The sequence below is a fragment of the Somniosus microcephalus genome, chromosome 18, assembly GCF_052327205.1.
Source record: "Somniosus microcephalus isolate GS21.2 chromosome 18, FLI_Smic_1.0, whole genome shotgun sequence".
NCBI classification, from domain to species: domain Eukaryota; kingdom Metazoa; phylum Chordata; class Chondrichthyes; order Squaliformes; family Somniosidae; genus Somniosus; species Somniosus microcephalus.
Window position 1 is genome coordinate 72632539 of NC_141004.1, and position 19190 is coordinate 72651728.

General features: G+C 45.5%; 1 protein-coding gene across 2 annotated transcripts in view; it reads left to right on the forward strand.

Annotated features, from left to right (window-relative positions):
* The first annotated feature begins 2148 nt into the window (after positions 1-2148).
* The window catches only part of LOC147105378 (lysine-specific demethylase 5B-like), a 169953-nt gene continuing 152911 nt past the window's right edge, over positions 2149-19190 (forward strand). For both annotated transcript variants that reach the window (XM_086011674.1, XM_086011675.1), the window contains exons 1-4: positions 2149-2336; positions 3779-3832; positions 12144-12278; positions 18943-19039. In XM_086011674.1, the coding sequence (XP_085867800.1) occupies positions 2193-2336; positions 3779-3832; positions 12144-12278; positions 18943-19039 (430 nt within the window). In that variant the 5' untranslated portion in view covers positions 2149-2192. The remainder of the gene's footprint in view (positions 2337-3778; positions 3833-12143; positions 12279-18942; positions 19040-19190) is intronic.

Below are 19190 nucleotides of genomic sequence, written 5' to 3' on the forward strand. Positions count from 1 at the left end.
CTAGATTGAGTCCAAGTACTTGTTTTCAGAACACACACTTGTCTCCCTCTCTTCTCCACCACCCACCTGCCGCGCCTCTCTCAACCTCCAGCACGTTTGTGTCTGTCACTGTCATAAAAGAAGTAAAGGAGGCCTGAAGAGAATATGAATCATCTTTTGTGTTCACTCTGATCCAAGCATGAAATGGGCTAATTATTCCAGCTATATAAACTGGTTGGGGGTGGGGGGAGAGATGAGTAGGGAAAAGAAGGGTGACTGGTTTCAAACTAACATGTACACTTGTGTATCTGAAGTACGATCCTGAGACAGGGTCTATTTCATGTATTTGTGTGAGGGTGTCCATTTTGATTAGTTTAAGTATGTTGGGAATGAGGTGGTTAGGATGGTTGTCAGGATACACGGATATTTTGTGTTCAGTGTCTCTGAACTGCATTCCATGAATGCCTGATGCATGTTTGATGGCTAGAGTGAAGAGGAGGGCAGAGTATGGGCCATCTCTGCCTGGTCCTGTGGTGTGTGGGAATGCAGGGGAGCTAAGGCCATTCATGTATACTGGATGTGGAATGAGTACACAATTTTAATCTACTTCCTGAACATGTTGAGGGAGACCATTCGAGTGTTGCGAGAAGGAATTTTAATTCCTACCGTTAAACACCTTTTCTGCATCCAGGGTGAGCCCCTGAAGGCCTTGCACTCCCTTAACATCCCACATACTCCCATTTCCAGATTCCCCTTTGAGTATTTCCTCTTTCCCCTTGTTCTCAGGTCTCATTCTATGAGTAACCCCATGCTTCCAAGTGTAGTCAGAACACAGCCACCTCAAGTCTACCAGGCCCCAGACAGCAATCCCATTAAGCGTTCCCACACCTCGTGTCTCACGATTATTTCCAGGAATGGCCTCCTCCACCCAAGTCTTAACAGCTAATTGTCCCGTTTGAAGTGTGCAAAATCTTAGAATCCACAATTCAAGATAAAATTGGGGAGCATTTAGAAATACAATGGGATTATCAAGGACAGCCAACTTGGATTTATTAAAGGCAATTCATGTTTGACAAATGCACTTTGTAGAAGCTACTGATTTGGTTTGATGGAATGCATATGTTATACTTAGGAAATTTCAGAAGGTGTCTAATGAAATCTTTCACAAGAGGCTTGTTAAAAAATAGGTGTATGGTATGAGGAAAAAATAGCAACATGGATCGAAAATAGGTTGAGGGACAGGAAATGAGAGTTGGCTAGATGGGGGTTAGTGGAATTGGGAAAAGGTGTGGAAGTGGTGGACCCTATGGGTAAGAGTTGGGACCGCTTTTTTGGTGTATATATAGATGTTTCGTACTTGGGTACAGGGAACTCGATCTCAATTTGCAGAATTTACACAAAAGTAAAGAGGTTTAACTGAAAGTGATGATTGTTAAAGACTTCAGGAAGGCTGGGTTAGTGGAATAGGTGGACAGCAAATTTAATTTGAGGTGATAAATTTAGGGAGGAGAAATAAGCATGGGTGGAGTATATGCTCAATTGAATGGGGTCACCAATTTTAAATTGGCACGGCGAGAAGTTAGGAGAAATTTCTACGGGAGTAAGTGAGGCAGAGAGCATTGCATCTTTTGAAGGGAAAATTGGATAACTGTTTGAAGCGGAGGAAGATGGAGATATGGGGAGAGAGCAAAGGGCTGCCACATGAAAACCACTTGCTGCTGTTTGGCTGCAGTTCCGGCCCAGGCCCAGGCCAAGTCTCCTGGACTGATGCATAGCTCCACATTTCCCCTCAACAGACCATGTTGCAGAATCTCCAACAGTTTTCCCCAGCCCCATTTTCTATATGTTGTCTTCTATTTTTCTGTATACTCTTGGCTCTAAAAAGTTAATAGATAAATAATTAGTAAATCAATGAAAGAACTCGTGAACGCTGCACAGTTATAAAAGAGGGGAGGAGAGACTTGTACACGGAGGGGAAAAGTAAGTGATGCGGACGACACAGCTACATGGGGTTGGGGGGAGGCGGTGGGGAGCGAGCGAGAGAAAGGTCAAAGTTTTAAGTGGCAATTAGTGGGAAAGCTAGAATTTACGTTGTAGAATAATTGTCATTATAACTTTATCAAGGTAGTCATTTATGCTCTCTAGACTTGTACAACAATTATATGGTGCTTCTGCTTTCTTTGCAGCTGGTTGCAGAAGAAGGTGGGTTTGAAATGGTTTGTAAGGAGCGGCGATGGTCCAAAATAGCGCACAAGATGGCATATCCACCTGGAAAGGCATTGGGCTCACTACTTCGATCTCACTATGAACGTATCCTGTACCCCTACAATCTCTTTCAGTCTGGAGCCAGTCTTTTGGTGAGTGTAGTATATTCAATAGGTGCAGGCTGTTATTTAGGTGCAGGTTCTCGAACATATTTATGCTAATGTCTCATTCAGGAGGAATAATTGCACAGTCTGGAGTTGATTTTGTTACTGGGCAGACAACAGATGTTGAGAAGACAGGTCCTTTGACCCATTGCTCTTCCTTCTAGTACCAAACTGCCTGGCAGTTCAGGTGATGGAACACTTAACTTTCAGAAGGTTGAGTGTACCAAAACTGCGAATCGTTTAGACTCACTTGGTTGAGCTGCGTCAGCTCCCTCGCCTTCTATTATTTAGGAGTGCACAGGTTTAAAAACAAAAGTAACCAAAAAGGCTAATGGAATGTTGGCCTTTATTTCAAGGAGGTTGTAATACAATGGGGAGGATGGGATGCTGCAGTTGTACAGGGCCTTGGTCAGATCCCGTATGCAGTACAGCATTCAGTTTTGGGCATCGTACCCCAGGAAAGAGAGATTCTCTTTGGAAGAGGTACAGTGCAGATTCACCAGAATAATACCAGGATTTAAAAGGCTTAAATTATGAGGACTGGTTTCATAAACTTAGTATTCCCTTGAGTTTAGACAGTTGAGGGGTGATCTGATTAAGGTGTTTAAAATTATAAAGAGATTATATAGAGTAGATACATAAAAGCTATTTATGGGGTGGTGGGGAATTTAGAACAAAGGGGCATAATCTTAAAATTAGATGGACCACTTCGGAGTGAAACCAGGAAGCACTTTTTCACACACTAGTGGAAATCTAGAACTTGCTCTCCCAAAATGCTGTGGATGGTAGGTTAATTGAAATTTTTAGGACTGAGATCAATAGATTTTTATTAGGTAAGAGTATCAAGGGATACGGATTAAAGGAAGGTAAATGAAGGAGGTACAGATCAGCCATGATATAATAGAATGACAGAACAGGCTTGAGGGGCTGATTGGCCTACACTCTTCTAAGAGTAGAGCCTTGCACGAATCTTTCTTGGGGGCGGAGAAAGGGAGTAGAGTAGGGGAGAGACTGTTGGTGCACATCCAGATCCACTTAAATCATAGCTTATAGCAGCTTATTAGAATGCCATGGAAGTAGTTAACAGCACAGACCTTTCTGCCATCCACGAAAAGCATATGAAGTGGTTGGAAAAAAAAATTCTAAACTCTATAGTTAACTACAAACTCAAATTGGATTTATTTTTAAAACTGCTGCCAAATGTGTAAATGGTGCTATTTTAGCTCATATATAAGTTGAAGAAAATCAAATTGTAGTAATGCTTTGGGATCTCTTTCAACTGCAGATGTAATAACCAGTAGAAATCGTTACTGAGTTGTGCTGTTTTATATTCCTAATGCAGTGTGTTTTTAAGGGCTGCAAGGGGAGAACCTCTGATTGGCTAGTGGTGACTCTTCTGAGGCTTGTGTTTTTTCCAAACTTTGTATTAGGCACCTGAGAGTTCCAAACACATGTGTTTAGTGGCTGTTCCTGCTCTGGATAAGGTATGTTTTCTTCATATTTCAATGTGTCCTCAGTAAGGAAATTACACTTAATGGAGGCATCACTTCTTCCATTTATACATTTCAGCAGAGTGAAGAATTGAGAGGGAATGTCTTCAGCCAAAAAAGCCCACAATTTATTATCACTTTGGCTTTCACCAATTTTACATTTTAAGTTAAAATTGTGCACTTTTGGATTAAATGCCGACCTGCCTTATTCCCTCTTCACCATGCCCCCCCCCACAATTCAGTAACAGTAATTCTTTGCTATTTGAATACCCTTGCCAGTTGTGCTCTTGCTGTCTCTTGTATGCTATCTGATTATCGCTTATCTTTATGCACCTAGTTGAGTGGGCAGCATGGCCTCTCTCTTCTGTGATGCTGTATATGTATAACATTGTGTTCAATGAATGGTTGAAACTATTATATTGACATTTGCTTAGATCAGTGCGCTGAAGAGCGTGGGATCCTCCAGATGCTCATCTCAATTCATTTAAGCAAGAAATAGCTGTTCCATTGCCAGTTTTCTCACTTTGCTATGTACAACAGATTTTTGAGTGAAAATCAAAATCTAATTCCTAATTTTTTTAAATCTTGTCTGGTATGCATAATTACTTGCCCCAAGAGGGTTCTGGAGTGATATTGGTGTTCTGTAACTAGCGTATTGGGAGTTACCCGAGAGCGAAGTACCCACTGGTCTGTTGAGCTGTGTGGAGCCACAGAATACCTAGCCTCTGACCTGCTCTTGTTGCCACAGTATTTATGTGGCCAGTCCAGTTAAGTTCCTGGTCAATGATGACCCCCAGAATTTTGAAAGTGGGGGATTCAGCAATGATAATGTTGAATGTCAAGGGGCAGTGGTTAGACTCTCGCTTGTTGGAGATAGTCATTGTCTGGCACTTGTCTGGCGTGGAATTTTACCTGCCACTTATCAGCCCAAGCCTGAACGTCGTCCAGGTCTTGTTGCATGTGGACATGGACTGCTTCATTAGCTGAGGAGTTGCGAATGGCACTGAACACTGTGCAGTCATCAGCGAACATCCCCATTTCTGACCGTATGTTGGAGGGAAGGTCATTGATGAAGCAGCTGAAGATGGTTGGGCCTAGGACACTGCCCTGAGGAACTCCTACAGCGATGTCCTGGGGCTGTGATGATTGACATCCAACCACCACAACCATCTTCCTTTGTGCTAAGTATGATTTCATCCAGTAGAGAGTTTTCCCCCAATTCACGTTGACTTCAGTTTTACTAGGGCTCCTTGATGCCACACTCTGTCAACTGCTGCCTCAGTGTCAAGGGCAGTCACTCTCACCTCACCTCTGGAATTCAGCTCTTTTGTCCATGTTTGGACCAAAGCTGTAATGAGGTCTGGAGCCGAGTGCTCCTGGCGGAACCCAAATTGGGCATCAGTGAGCAGGTTATTGGTGAGTAAGTGCCGCTTGATAGCACTGTCGACGACACCTTCCATCACTTTGCTGCTGATTGAGAATAGACTGATGGGGCGGTAATTGGCCGGATTGGATTTGTCCTGCTTTTTGTGGACAGAACATACCCGGGCAGTTTTCCACATTGTTGGATAGATGCCAGTGTTGTAGCTGTATTGGAACAGCTTGGCTAGTGGTGTGGCTAGTTCTGGAGCACAAGTGTTCAGCATGACAGCGGGGATGTTGTCAGGGCCCATAGCCTTTGCTGTAGTGTGCTCAGCCATTTCTTGATATCACGTGGAGTGAATCAAACTGGTTGAAGACTGGCTTCTGTGATGGTGGGGACCTCGGGAGGAGGCCGATATGGATCATCCACTCGGCACTTCTGGCTGAAGATGGTTGCAAGCGCTTCAGCCTTGTCTTTTGCACTCACGTGCTGGGCTCCGAGTGGTCATTGAGGGTGGGGATATTCGTGGATCCGCCTCCTCCTGTTAGTTGTTTAATGGTCCACCACTATTCACAGATGGATGTGGCAGGACTGCAGAGCTTTGACCTGATCTGTTGGTTGTGGGATCGCTTCGCCCTTTCTATCTATAGCATGCTGCTTCTGCTTTTTAGCATGCCTGTAGTCCTGTGTTGCAGCTTCCCCAGGTTGGCACCTCATTTTTAAGTACGCCTAGCGCTGATCCTGGCAAGCTGCTCTTATTGAACCAGGGTTGGTCCCCTGGCTTGATGGTAACAGTAGAGTGAGGGATACGCCGGGCCATGAGATTGTGGTAGAATACAATTCTGCTGCTGCTGATGACCCACAGTGCCTCATGGGTGCCCAGTTTTGAGCTGCTAGATCTGTTCTGAATCTATCCCATTTGGTAGTGGTAGTGCCACACAACATGATGGAGGGTGTCCTCAGTGGAGGGAGGATGGTAGTCAGCAGGAGGTTTCCTTGCCCATGCTTGACCTGAAGCCATGAGACTTCATGGGGTCAGGGGTCAATGTTGACTCCCAGGGGCACTCCTTGCCGACTGTATACCACTGTGCTGCCACCCCTGGTGGGTCTGTCCTGCCGGTGGGACAGGACATACCCAGGGGTGGAGGAGTCTGTGACATTGGCTGAAAGGTATGATTCTGTGAGTATGACTGTCAACTGTTACTTGACTAGTCTGTGGGACAGCTCTCCCAATTTTGGGACAAGTCCCCAGATGTTGGTAAGGAGGACTTTGCAGGGTCGACTGGGCTGGGTGTGCCGTTGTCTTGTCCGTAGCCGGTGCCGAGGTCGATACCAGGTGGTCTGTCTTTTTTTTCTTGTTTTTTCTAGTGGTTTGTTACAACTGAGTAGCAGTTACAAGTCAACCACATTGCTGTGGGTCTGGAGTCACATACCGGCCAGACCGGGTCAGGACAGCAGATTTCCTTCCCTAAAGGACATTAGTGAACCAGATGGGTTTTTACGACAATCCGTTAGTTTCATAGTCACCATTACCGATACTAGCTTTTTATTCTAGATTTATATATAATTAACTGAAGCTGCTGTGGTGGGATTTGAACTTGCGTCTCTGAAATGCTAGTCCAATAACATAACCATTATGCGAGAGGGGGGCGGGCGCGAGCAAGGGGGGGGGTGGGCGTGAGCGAGCAAGCGGGGTGGGGCAGGCCCCCCCTCTCGTGGGGCGGGCTCTCGCGTCGTCTTCCCTCCCTCTCTCATGCCTGGGCTTGCTTAAATAAAGTGATTTAGGAGTGGCCGTTAAAGATCTTGCCTAAGTCAGTGTCAGATTGGCTAAGTGGTGTCCTTCACCCCTTAGGCAGAATCTTCTGGATTCAAGCTCCATTCCAGGACTTTAATGCATCTAGGCTGATAGTTCACTGAACTTCCAGACAAGACAGCTGCCCACAGTAACTAGCACTATAAAAACCAGGACTGAAACCAGCTGTACCTCACCACCACCTCTCTCGATCTCTCCACTCTCTAAATTGTCTGATTGCTTGTCTGACATCCAGTACTGGATGAGCAGAAATTTCCTCCGACTAAATATTGGTAAGACCGTAAACTTCATTCCCAAGCCACCGACTCCACCCGTCTCCCTGGCAACTGTCTGACACAGAGCCGGACTAATCACAACCTTGGTGTTGTATTTGATTCCGGCCACATATCCGCACCAAGACCAAGACTGCCTATTTCCACCTCTGTAACGTCGCCCAATTCTGCTCCTGTCTCAGCTCATCTGCTGCTGACACCCTCGTCCATCCCTTTATTACCTCGAGACTTGACTCTTCCGGCCTCCCATCTTCCACCCGCCGTAAACTTCAGCTCATCCAAAACTCGTCTGCCCGTGTCCCAACTTGCACCAAGTCCCGTTTACCCATCATCCCTATGCTCGTTAACCTACATTTTTTCCCGGTTAAGCAACGCCTCGCTTTTTAATATTCTCATCCTTGTTTTCAAATCAAGGCCCTGCCCCTCCCTATCTTTGTAACCTCTTCCAGCCCTTGTTCCCTTTAAGCTGTGCGGCCGCGCAGTGATCTGCAGGTCCCATGCAGACGGTGAGCTGGCATTTAAATAGAAAAATCACGCATGCACAGAATTTTGAATGGCCCACGCAGCAGATATCTGCACTGCTCCAATTCTGGCCTCTTGTGCATCTCCGATTTTAAGCACGCCACCATTGGCGGCCGTGCCTTCAGCTGCCGAGGCCATTTCTGGAATTTAATCCTATTAAAATTAATATCGTATGAAAGGAACATAATTCTGATCGCTGGGAACAGACAAAATAGCGAACTGGCTTCATCAACATTTCGAGATAGCTTGTGTGTTGGCCCTTTGTGGGCAGAATTTAACTTTGCATCTTCATAATCTAAATGAACCTGAAATTTCGCCGAGGCCAAATAAGCATAATCTCAAAACTATGCCATTAAAAAAAAAGTATTCATTCACAGGATGTGGGCATTGGTGACGAGACCAGCATTTATTGCCCATCCCTAGTTGTCCTTGAGAAGGTGGTGGTGAGCTGCCGCCTAAAGCTGCTGTAGTCATAAAATGGTTACAACACAGAAGGAGGCCATTCAGCCCATCTAGGCAGTGCAATCCAGATCCTAACCACTTGCTGCGTACAAAAAGTTTTCCCTCATGTCGCCTTTGGTTCTTTTGCCAATCACCTTAAATCTGTGTTCTTGACCCTTCCGCCAATCACAGAATCACAGAAACCCCACAGTGCAGATAGAGGCCATTTCGGCCCATCGAGCCTGCACCGACACATATCCCACCCGATCCCCGTAACCCCACGTATTTAATCCCCCTAACACTAAGGGTCAATTTATCATAGCCAATCATCCTAACCCGCACATCTTTGGACTGTGGGAAGAAACCGGAGCACCCGGAGGAAACCCACGCAAACACGGGGAGAATGTGCAAACTCCACACAGACAGTCACCCGAGGCCGGATTCGAACCCGGGTCCCTGGCGCTGTGAGGCAACAGTGCTAACCACTATGCCACCGTGGGAACAGTTTCTTTCTATCTGCTCTGTCCAGACCCCTCATGATTTTGAACACCTCTATCAAATCTACTCTCAACCTTCTCTGCTCTAAGGAGAACAACCCCAGCTTCTCCAGTCTATCCACGTAACTGAAGTCCCTCATCTCTGTAATCATTCTCGTAAATCTTTTCTGCACCCTCTTTAAGGCCTTCACATCCTTCCTAAAGCGCGGTGCCCTGAATTGGACACACAACTCCAGTTGAGGCCAAGCCGGTGTTTTACAAAGGTTCATCATAACTTCTTTGCTTTTGTATTCTATGCCTCTATTTATGAAGCCCAGTATCCCGTATGCTTTTTTTAACTGCTTTTGCAACCTGCCCTGCCACCTTCAATGATTTGTGCACATATGCCCCCAGGTCTCTCTGTTCATGCACCCCCCTTTAGGATTGTACCCTTTAGTTTATATTGCCTCTCCTATCACTTTACTGTGTTAAATTTCATCTGCCATGGGTCCGCCCATTTCACCAGCCTGTCTGTCATCTTGAAGTCTGTCACTATCCTCCTCACTGTTCACTATACTTCCAGGTTTTGTGTCATCTGCAAATTTTCAAATTGTGCCCTGTACACCCAAACCCAAGTCCAAGTCATTAATATATATCGAGAGAAGCAGTGGTCCTAGAACCGACCCTGGGGAACCTTCCTCCACGGAAGCTCAACGTAAACTCGAGGAACAGCACCTCATCTTCCGATTAGGCACTCTGCAGCCTTCCGGACTCAATATAGAGTTCAACAATTTCAGATCAAACCTCGGCCCCTATTTCATTTTTTCTTGTAATTTTTCCACTCCTTTTCCCCCCCTTTCCTTTTTGTTTCTCTCTCACACCTGGCAGCTATCCCTTGCCCTGCCAGTACACTTTACACCCAATCTCAGCCTATTACCATCTCGTCTAGCTTCTTATACCTTTTATTGTCTCTTTTTTACTTCTTTTGTTTCTTTTATTCTTTTGTCCGATCGCAGCCCTGCCTCCGATCTATCTTTTCTTTCCAGTTTTGAAGAAGGGTTCGACCCGAAACGTCAACTCTAATTTCTGTCCACGGATGTTGCCTGACCTGCTGAGTTTTTCCAGCATTTTCTGTTGTTCACCACTACTCTCTCTTTCCTGTCACTTAGCCAATTTCGTATCCATGCTGCCACTATCCCTTTTATTCCATGGGCTTCAACTTTGCTGGCAAGCCTATTGTGTGGCACTTTATCAAACGCCTTTTGGAAATCCATATACACCAAGTCAACCGTATTGCCCTCATCAAACCTTTATTACCTCATCAAAAAACTTGACCAAGTTAGTTAAACACGGTTTGCCTTTAACAAATCCATGCTGGCTTTCCTTAATTAATCCACACTAGTCCAAGTGACTGCTAACTTTGTCCCTGATTATCGTTTCTAAAAGCTTTCCCACGACCACGGTTAAACTGACTGGCCTGTAGTTGCTGGGTTTATCCTTGCGCCTTTTTTGAACAAGGGTGTAACATTTGCAATTCTCCAGTCCCCTGGCACCACCCCCGGAATCTAAGGAAGATTGGAAGATTATGGCAAGTACCTCCACGATTTCCTCCTTAACCTCCCTCGGCATCTCAGGATGCATCCCATCCGGTCCTGGTGACATCAACTTTAAGTACAGACAGCCTTTCTAATACTTCCTCTATCAATTTTTATCCCATCCAGTATATCCACTACCTCCTCTTTCACTATGACTTTGGCAGCATCTTCTTCCTTGGTGAAGACAGATGTAAAGTACTGCTTTAGTACAGGTAGACTACCCTTTATCCGGACTTCCGAAAACCGAAACCCTCTAAAAACCGAAGGTTTTTTCGGTCAGCGTAAGTCCAGCGTAAGTCGTGCGCACGACCCCCCCCCCCCGCCGGCCCTGACCCCCGCTGACTTACGCTGAGCGTCAGCGTAAGTCGTGCGCACGACCCCCCCGCCGACCCCGACCGTAAGTCGGCGGGGGGCGGGGCCGGCGGGGGTCGGGGCGGGGGGGGGTCGGCGGGGGGTCGTGCGCACGACCCCCCCGCGGACCCCTGCCGACCCACCTTCCGAAATCCAAAATTCTCCGAAAACCGAAACACGGCTGGTCCCGAGGTTTTCGGATAAAGGATAGTCTACCTGTACCTCCGCCATGCCCTCTGCCTCCATGTGTAGGTCTCCTTTTTGGTCCCTAATTAGCCCAACCCCCCCTCTTACTACCCGTTTTATTATTTATATGCCTATAGAAGAGTTTTGAATTCCTTTTTATGTTAGCTGCCAATCTATTCTCCTACTCTCTCTTTGCCCTTCTTATTTTCTGTGCGGTGAAGGTACTCCCACAGTGCTGTTGGGTAGGGCGTTCCAGGATTTTGACCCAGCGATGATGACAGATCAGGATGATGTGTGATTTGGGAGGGGAACTTGGAAGTGGGGTTGTTCCCATGCACCTGCTGCCCTTATCCTTCCAGGTGGTAGAGGTCGCGGGTTTGGGAGGTGCTGCGGAAGAATTGCTGCAGTGCATCTTGTAGATGGTACACACGGTGCACCGGTGTTGGAGGGAGTGGATGTTTAAAGTGGTGGATGGGGTGCCAATCAAGCGGGCTGCTTTGTCCTGGATGGTGTCGAGCTTCTTGATATTGTTAGAGCTGCACTCATCCAGGCAAGTGGAGAATATTCCATCACGCTCCTGACTTGTGCCTTGTAGTTGGTGAAAAGGCTTTGGGGAGTCGGGAGGTGAGACACTCGTTGCAGAATACCTAGCCTATGACCTGCTCTTGTAGCCACAGTATTTATGTGGCTGGTCTAGTTAAGCAGAGACCCCATGATTTGCTGTCTTGTGTTTTTGTAATGGTTTTCCTCCTCTTCCTACTTAAATACTTGACCTCCTCCTTAGTACCTCAACCATGGTAGTGTAATGGTTGTTACAGAGCTACTGACCAGTGGCGTGGACTAATTGTAGAAAATCAGTTAAAATCCCATTTTATTAAAAAAATCTGGAAAGAAAGAAAAAGCTGGTATCAATAGGAGTGACCATGAAGCTGTTGGATTGTTAAAAATCCAACTAGCTTACTAATGTCTTTTAGGGAAGAGAACGTCCAGTCCTGACCACTATGTGACTTCAGTTACATACCAACTGTCTCCGAAGTGGCCTCGCAAGTCACTCCGCCGTATCAAACTGCTGTGTTTCAAGAAGGCGGCCCACTGCCACCTTCTTGGGGCAACTAGGGAGGGGCAATAAATGCTGTCCTTGCCAGTGATGCCCAAACCCTGAGAATTAATTTTATAAAACAGGAACAGGAAAATAGAAAGCATTACTTATTGATAAATTACCTGTTTGGAAAGTGCTGCAGTAGTTTTTCAATCTGCATCAAGACTAATATCTGCTTTATTTTCAGTGTATCCAGAAGCCAAGTCTGATCAATGATGAGAAAGACCAAGAGTACAAGCCACATGATATTGTTCAGAGACAGTCAGTGCAATCCTCCGACATGAGCGTACCAGCACGACGAGCGAAACGCATGAGATCTGAGGTGGGTGCAATTCTGCAAATATCAATTTGCATAATAACTGCAAAATTAAGTTGGTACTTCAATCTGTGTATAAGAAAGGGTAATCAGATTAAAACAGGGTTTCAGACATGCCAGCCTCAAGTTCCTTCATTATTGCTTATTTTATTGAAATGCTCTTCAAATGAGAAATATTTATATAGTATCTATAGCTTAGTGTATGTTATTATAGGGCAGCAGCACAGCACATCGAGGTTGATATAACATTAACTGAGCCAACACCAACTGTTCTTTCACATTCTTGGATGTGTTGGTGATTGGAATGGAACTCCTAAATTTCCATTATTTCCCTGACACAAATTGGAGATAAATAAGCCAAGAAAGAAACTTGCATTTATACAGCACCTCTCACATCCATGGGATATCCCAAAGCCAATGAAGTACTGTTGTAGTGTGGTAGCTAATTTGTGCACAGCAATGAGATAAATGACCAGATAATTGAGGTTATAAATGTTGACCAGACACCGGAAGAACTCGCCTCGAATAGTGCTATGGAATCTTTTAAGTCCACCGGTTTAACATCTTATTTGAAAGATGGTATAACACTTGTTCAATACGGCACTGGAGGTCAGCCTAGATTTTGCTCAATTTTCTGGAATGGGGTTTGACCCCACAACCTTCTGAATCAGAGGTGAGAGTGCAACCACTGAGCCACAGCTAACTTTGAACTGGTAAAGATCTGCATGGCCTGGCTGTTGTGTACCTGATCGGACATCTGAAAATTGAAATTGAGCCCTTATTTCATGAGTGGGCAACTAGCATAAGAATGTTACAAATTACAGCACCGAGGGTGACCATGCTGGTGATGGCTATAATTTAAGCATCTATTCTAATCCCATTTCCCTACTTTTCCTATATCCATTCATATCTTTCAAATTTTATGCAATTTTTAAAATAATGTTATGGTCTCTACCTCAGTAGCCACTTGTAATACGAACATATGAAAATGACGGGCAGAAAAAGACTAGCTGGTCCATCAAGCCTGCCCAAACTCCTAATAGCTGGAGCATCACGACTCGACACTTTCTACCCCCTTGCAGCCATGTAATAATCTGGGAAACCCGGAAAAAATACCCGGGGCCAATAAGGGGGGAGAAACCAGGATAATACCTCTCTGACCCCCTCAGGCGATCAAAACCAGTCCAGGAGATCACATTGACCATGCATAAGTATTCAGTTAATCCAATGACCTTCTATATGATGCGACCTCTGCCAGTTCCCTCTTGAAGGCACGCACTGCCCCAGCCAGCAACGCATTCCAGAGGCTCATTACTCTGAGAAAAGAAGCACCACCTACTTTTGCAAAATTTTGTGTAGTTTAAACACATGACCCTTGGTCATAGATTCATAGAAACTTGCAGCACCGAAGGAGGCCACTCGGCCCGTCGTGCCTGTGCTGGCTCTTCGATAGCACAGTCGTGCTCAGTCCCACATCCCTGCTTTTTGTTCGTAACCCGGTCAGTTGCTCATCCTCAAGTACCTAACCAACTCTGTTTTAAAATTATTTATAGAATCAGCTTCCACTGCCTATCGGGGAGGGTGTTCTGGATCCTGACAACTGAGTGGAAAAAGTGTCACCTCCTCTCCCCTCTAGATCGTTTCCCAATGATTTTGAATCTATGACCCACTCGCCAGAGGGAATAATTTTACTCTATCAAAACCTCTCATCATCTTGAAAACCTCGATTAGGTCACCTCTTAACTTTGTGTTCCAAGAAGAACAGTCGTAACTTTTCCAACCTCTCCTCATAACTGAAGTCCCTCATCCCATGTAACATCCTGGTGAACCTCCTTTGCAACTTTTCTAATGCCGTTACATCTTTTTTAATGCCTTTGCATCTTTCCTGAAATGTGATGCCCAGAATTGTTCACAATACTTCAGCTGATGCCTAACCAGTGATTTATAAAGTTCTAGCATGATCTCTTTTATATTCCTCTATTTTTATAAGTCCAAGTAATCGATATGCTTTTTTGATCACCTTATCAACTTGCCCTGCCACCATTAAGGATTTGTGTATATGGACACCTCCCTGCTCATCTACACTTTTCAAAATCGTGCCTTTTATAGTATACTGTCTTTCCATATTAGTCCTCCCAGAGTGCATCACTTGAGACTTCTGCGCATTGAACTCAATCTGCAATGGTTCTGCCCATTTCACCATCCTGTCTGTCAGCCTGAAGTCTATAACTATCCTCATCATGATCTACTACTTTGCCAAATTTCGTATCATCTGCAAACTTTATAATGCTGCTCCCTACACCTGAGTCTAGGTCGTTTATAAAAATTGCAAAGAGTAATGGACCCAAATCTGACCCTTGGGGAACACCACTGCAAACCTCCAGCGATGGTGCACATCCCAGAATACTGAAGGAGGTTGGGGAGGAGATAGTAATTGTAACATAGAAAGATAGAAAAATAGGAGCAGGAGTAGGCCATTCAGTATGATCATGGCTAATCCTCTCTCAATACAATATTCCCACTCTCTCCCCATACCCCTTGGTGCCTTTTGTGTCTAGAAATCTATCTATCTCCTTCTTAAATATATTCAGTGACTTGGCCTCCACAGCCTTCTGTGGTAGAGAATTCCACAGGTTCACCGCCCTCTGCGTGAAGAAATTTCTCCTCATCTCAGTCCTAAATGTCCCACCCTGTATCCTGAGACTGTGACCCCTCGTTCTAGACCCCCCAGCCAGGGGAAACATCCTCCCTGCATCAGGCTGTCTAGCCCTGTCAGAATTTTATACATTTCAATGAGATCCCCTCTCATTCTTCTAAACTCTAGTGAATACAGGCCTAGTCGACCCAATCTCTCTCCATACGACAGTCCTGCCATCCCAGGAATCAGTCTGGTGAACCTTTGCTGCACTCCCTCTATGGCAAGTATATCCTTAGGTAAGGAGACCAAAACTGAACACAGTACTCCAGGTGTCGTCTCACCAAGGCCTTGTATAACTGTAGTAAGACATCCTTGCTCCTGTACTCAAATCCTCTTGCAATGAAGGCCAACATACCATTTGCCTTCCTAACTGCTTGCTGCACCTGCATGTTTGCTTTCAGTGACTGATGTACAAGGACACCCAGGTCCCTTTGTACAGCAACATTTCCCAATCTATCACCATTTAAATATTACTCTGCCTTTCTGTTTTTCCTACCGAAGTGGATATCTTCACATTTATCCACGTTATACTGCATCTGCCATGTATTTGCCCACTCACTCAACTTGTCTAAATTGCCTTGAAGCCTCTTTGCATCCTCCTCACAACTCGCAATCCCACCTAGTTTCGTGTCTTCAGAAAACTGAGTGGCTTTAGCAGGCAGGAGCAGGACCCGATGGTGCTTTGTGGTCCAGCAAGATCTGACGGTGAATGGTTTAACCAGTTGTCTGCCATATCCGTTCGAGTCTGCATCCCTTGGACTTGAGGGGGCGGAGATGTGGGTCGTGCCAGGAGGAATGGCCAGGGTGAGAGGGTAATGGTTTTAATGGGGACTAGGGCAGCAAAGGTGGTGTTGAGGGTGTGGTTGAGCAGATCGGTAGCTGCAGAAATGTCGTGGTGAATGGTGGGCAAAGGCTAGAGAGTTGGGATTTTGAAAGTGCAGTTGTGAGTGAATCGGGAGAGTTTTTCCAGGGCCCATTATGCCACTCTCCACTTTGGTTCAGCTGACAGGTCCTGTATGCCGTTGCCTTGTTCCTTTTCCCCATGCCTAGCCCAGACTGCACTTCAAAAGTAAATTTCTGGCCTTTACTTGGATGTGGTATTTAGAGCAATCTATAACTAATCCCTTTGCTCTTCTCACATTTCCCATAGCCATGTGTCTTCCTCTGCTTCAAATATTTATCCATGTTTCCTTTTAAAAGGTGCAGTGTTCTGACTCAACAGTTGTGTGCGTGCATGAGAATTTTTAAAATAGTTTTTTCTAATCTCTTTCTTTTAGTGACCATTTAAAATTGATGACCCTTGTCACTGCCTGTCCAATCCGATGAAATAGTCTTTGCCTATTCACCCTATCAAAACCCTATATTAAATCTCCTCCTGGCTGCCTTTCCTCCACTTGAAATAGTCCCAGTATCTCAAGTGTCTCCTCATAGCCATAATTTCTCATCTGACATCTTCCTAAAAATGAGGTACCAACCTGGGGAAACTGCAACACAGGACTACATGCATGCTAAAAGCGGAAGCAGCATGCTATATAGACAGGGCTAAGCGATCCCATAATCAACGGATCAGATCAAAGCTCTGCAGTCCTTTCCATATCCAGTCGTGAATGGTGGTGGACCATTAAACAACTAACGGGAGGAGGAGGCTCTATGAATATCCCCATCCTCAATGATGGTGGAGCCCAGCATGTGAGTGCAAAAGACAAGGCTGAAGCATTTGCAACCATATTCGGCATACTCCTGAGGTCCCCACCATCACAGAAGTCAGTCTTCAGCCAATTTGATTTACTCCACGTGATATCAAGAAACAGCTGAGCGCACTGGATACAGCAAAGGCTATGGGCCCCGATAACATCCCGGCTATCGTGCTGAAGACTTCTGCTCCAGGACTAGCCGCGCATCTAACCAAGTTGTTCCAGTACAGCTACAACACTGGGATCTATCCGACAATGTGGAAAACTGCCCAGGTATGTCCTGTCTACAAAAAGCAGGACAAATCCAACCTGGCCAATTACCACCCCATCAATCCACTCTCAATCATCAGCAAAGTGATGGAAGGTGTCATCGACAGTGCTGTCAAGCGGCACTTACTCACCAAAAACCTGCTCACCGATGCCCAGTTTGGGTTCCTCCAAGACCATTTGGCTCCTGACCTCATTACAGCCTTGGTCCAAACATGGACAAAGGAGCGGAATTCCAGAGGTGAGGCGAGAGTGACTGCCCTTGACATCAAGGCAGCATTTGACCGAGTGTGGCATGAAGGAGCCCTAGTAAAACTGAAGTCAATGGGAATCGGGGGGGGGGGGGGGGCGGGGGGGGAAACGCTCCTGGCTGGAGTCATATCTAGCATAAAGGAAGATGGTTGTGGTGGTTGAAGGTCAATCATCACAGCCCCAGGACATCGCTGCAGGAGTTCCTCAGGGCAGTGTCCTAGACCCAAACATCTTCAACTGCTTCATCAATGACCTTCCCTCCAACATAAGGTCAGAAATGGGGATGTTCGCTGAAGACTGCACAGTGTTCAGTGCCATTCACAACTCCTCGGATAATGAAGCAGTCCATGCCCGCATGCAACAAGACCTGGACGACGTTCAGGCTTGGGCTGATAAGTGGCAGGTAACATTCGCGCCACGGAAGTGCCAGCCAATGACTATCTCGAACAAGTGAGATTCGAACCATCTCCCCATGACATTCAACGGCATTACCATCGCTGAATCCCCCACCATCAACATCCTGGGGGTCACCATTGACCAGAAACTTAACTGGACCAGCCACATAAATACTGTGGCAACAAGAGCAGGTCAGAGGCTAGGTATTCTGCGGTGAGTGTCTCACCTCCTGACTCCCCATATCCTTTCCACCATCTACACGGCACCAGTAAGGATTGTGATGGAATACTCTCCATTTGTCTGGATGAGTGCAGCTCCAACAACACTGAAGAAGCTCGACACCATCCAGAACGAAGCACCCCACTTGATTGGCACCCCATCCACCACCTTAAACATTCACTTCCTCCACCACCGGCGTACTGTGGCTGCAGTGTGTACCATCTACAAGATGCACTGCAGAAACTCACCAAGACTTCTTCAGCAGCACCTTCCAAACTCGAGACCTCTTTCACTTAGAAGGACAAGGGCAGCAGGCGCACGGGAACATCACCGCCTCCAAGTTCCCCTCCAAGTCACACACCATCCTGACTTCGAAGTATATCGCCGATCCTTCATCGTCACTGGGTCAAAATCCTGGAACTCCCTCCCTAACAGCACTGTGGGAGCACCTTCACCACACGGACTGCAGCGGTTCAAGGCGGCTCACCACCACCTTCTCAAGGGCAATTAGGGATGGGCAATAAGTGCTGGCCTTGCCAGTGACGCCCACATCCCATAAATGAATTTTAAAAAAAATCTTCCTGATGAATCTATAAAGCATGCTTTCTTTGGCTCTAATGTTCTTTCTATAGTGGTGTGTGCAAAGGTACACAAATTACTTGACTCTTAACTGTGACTTAACCCATGCCTTCTTACCAGAGCTGAAGACTATGGGAGAATTCCCCAATACTTATCCTGTCCAAAGGTTCTTGAAATTGGAGCTGTCTATTGTTTAGGATTCAAAACAATAGTAGGAATCATTGTTTAGAATGTTAATGAGCAGGTGCTCCTATCATTTGGGTTATGTGAGTACCTGTTGATGTCATGACATGTATAATTCAATTAGCACAAAGCCCCTGTAGCCTGACTAATTTCCAGATCAATCAAACTGCCCTAATCTGAGAATTTGTGTTCAGGTTTCCATGCAAAAATGTGGTAAACTTCCTTTTTAACTCTAGCTGTTTCAAAACTATGAAATGAAAAACAGAAGTTTCTAATTTAGTCACATTGCCAATTTATGGCATTTATATTGTCCATCCTAATAAGTTTTTCATTGAAACGGAACATGGGATCTGAATTACCGTTTGAATTTTTTAATTTACAGGTGGGATGTGTAAAGACAGAACCCAATGAGATCATTGAGATTCATGCTCATGACTTGCGACCAAAAACAAGGAGTGGATCGATGAAATGTGAAAGTGGTACGACTGAATATTCTATTGCTACCTGTAATAGTGTTCGTTTTCTGCTGAACACATTTCAAACACTTCTTATGAGGAAGACATTGCTAAAAGCTGTTTGGAATCTACCTTTTTTAAACAAAGGCTGTGGTTTTAATTCATTTTACATTGG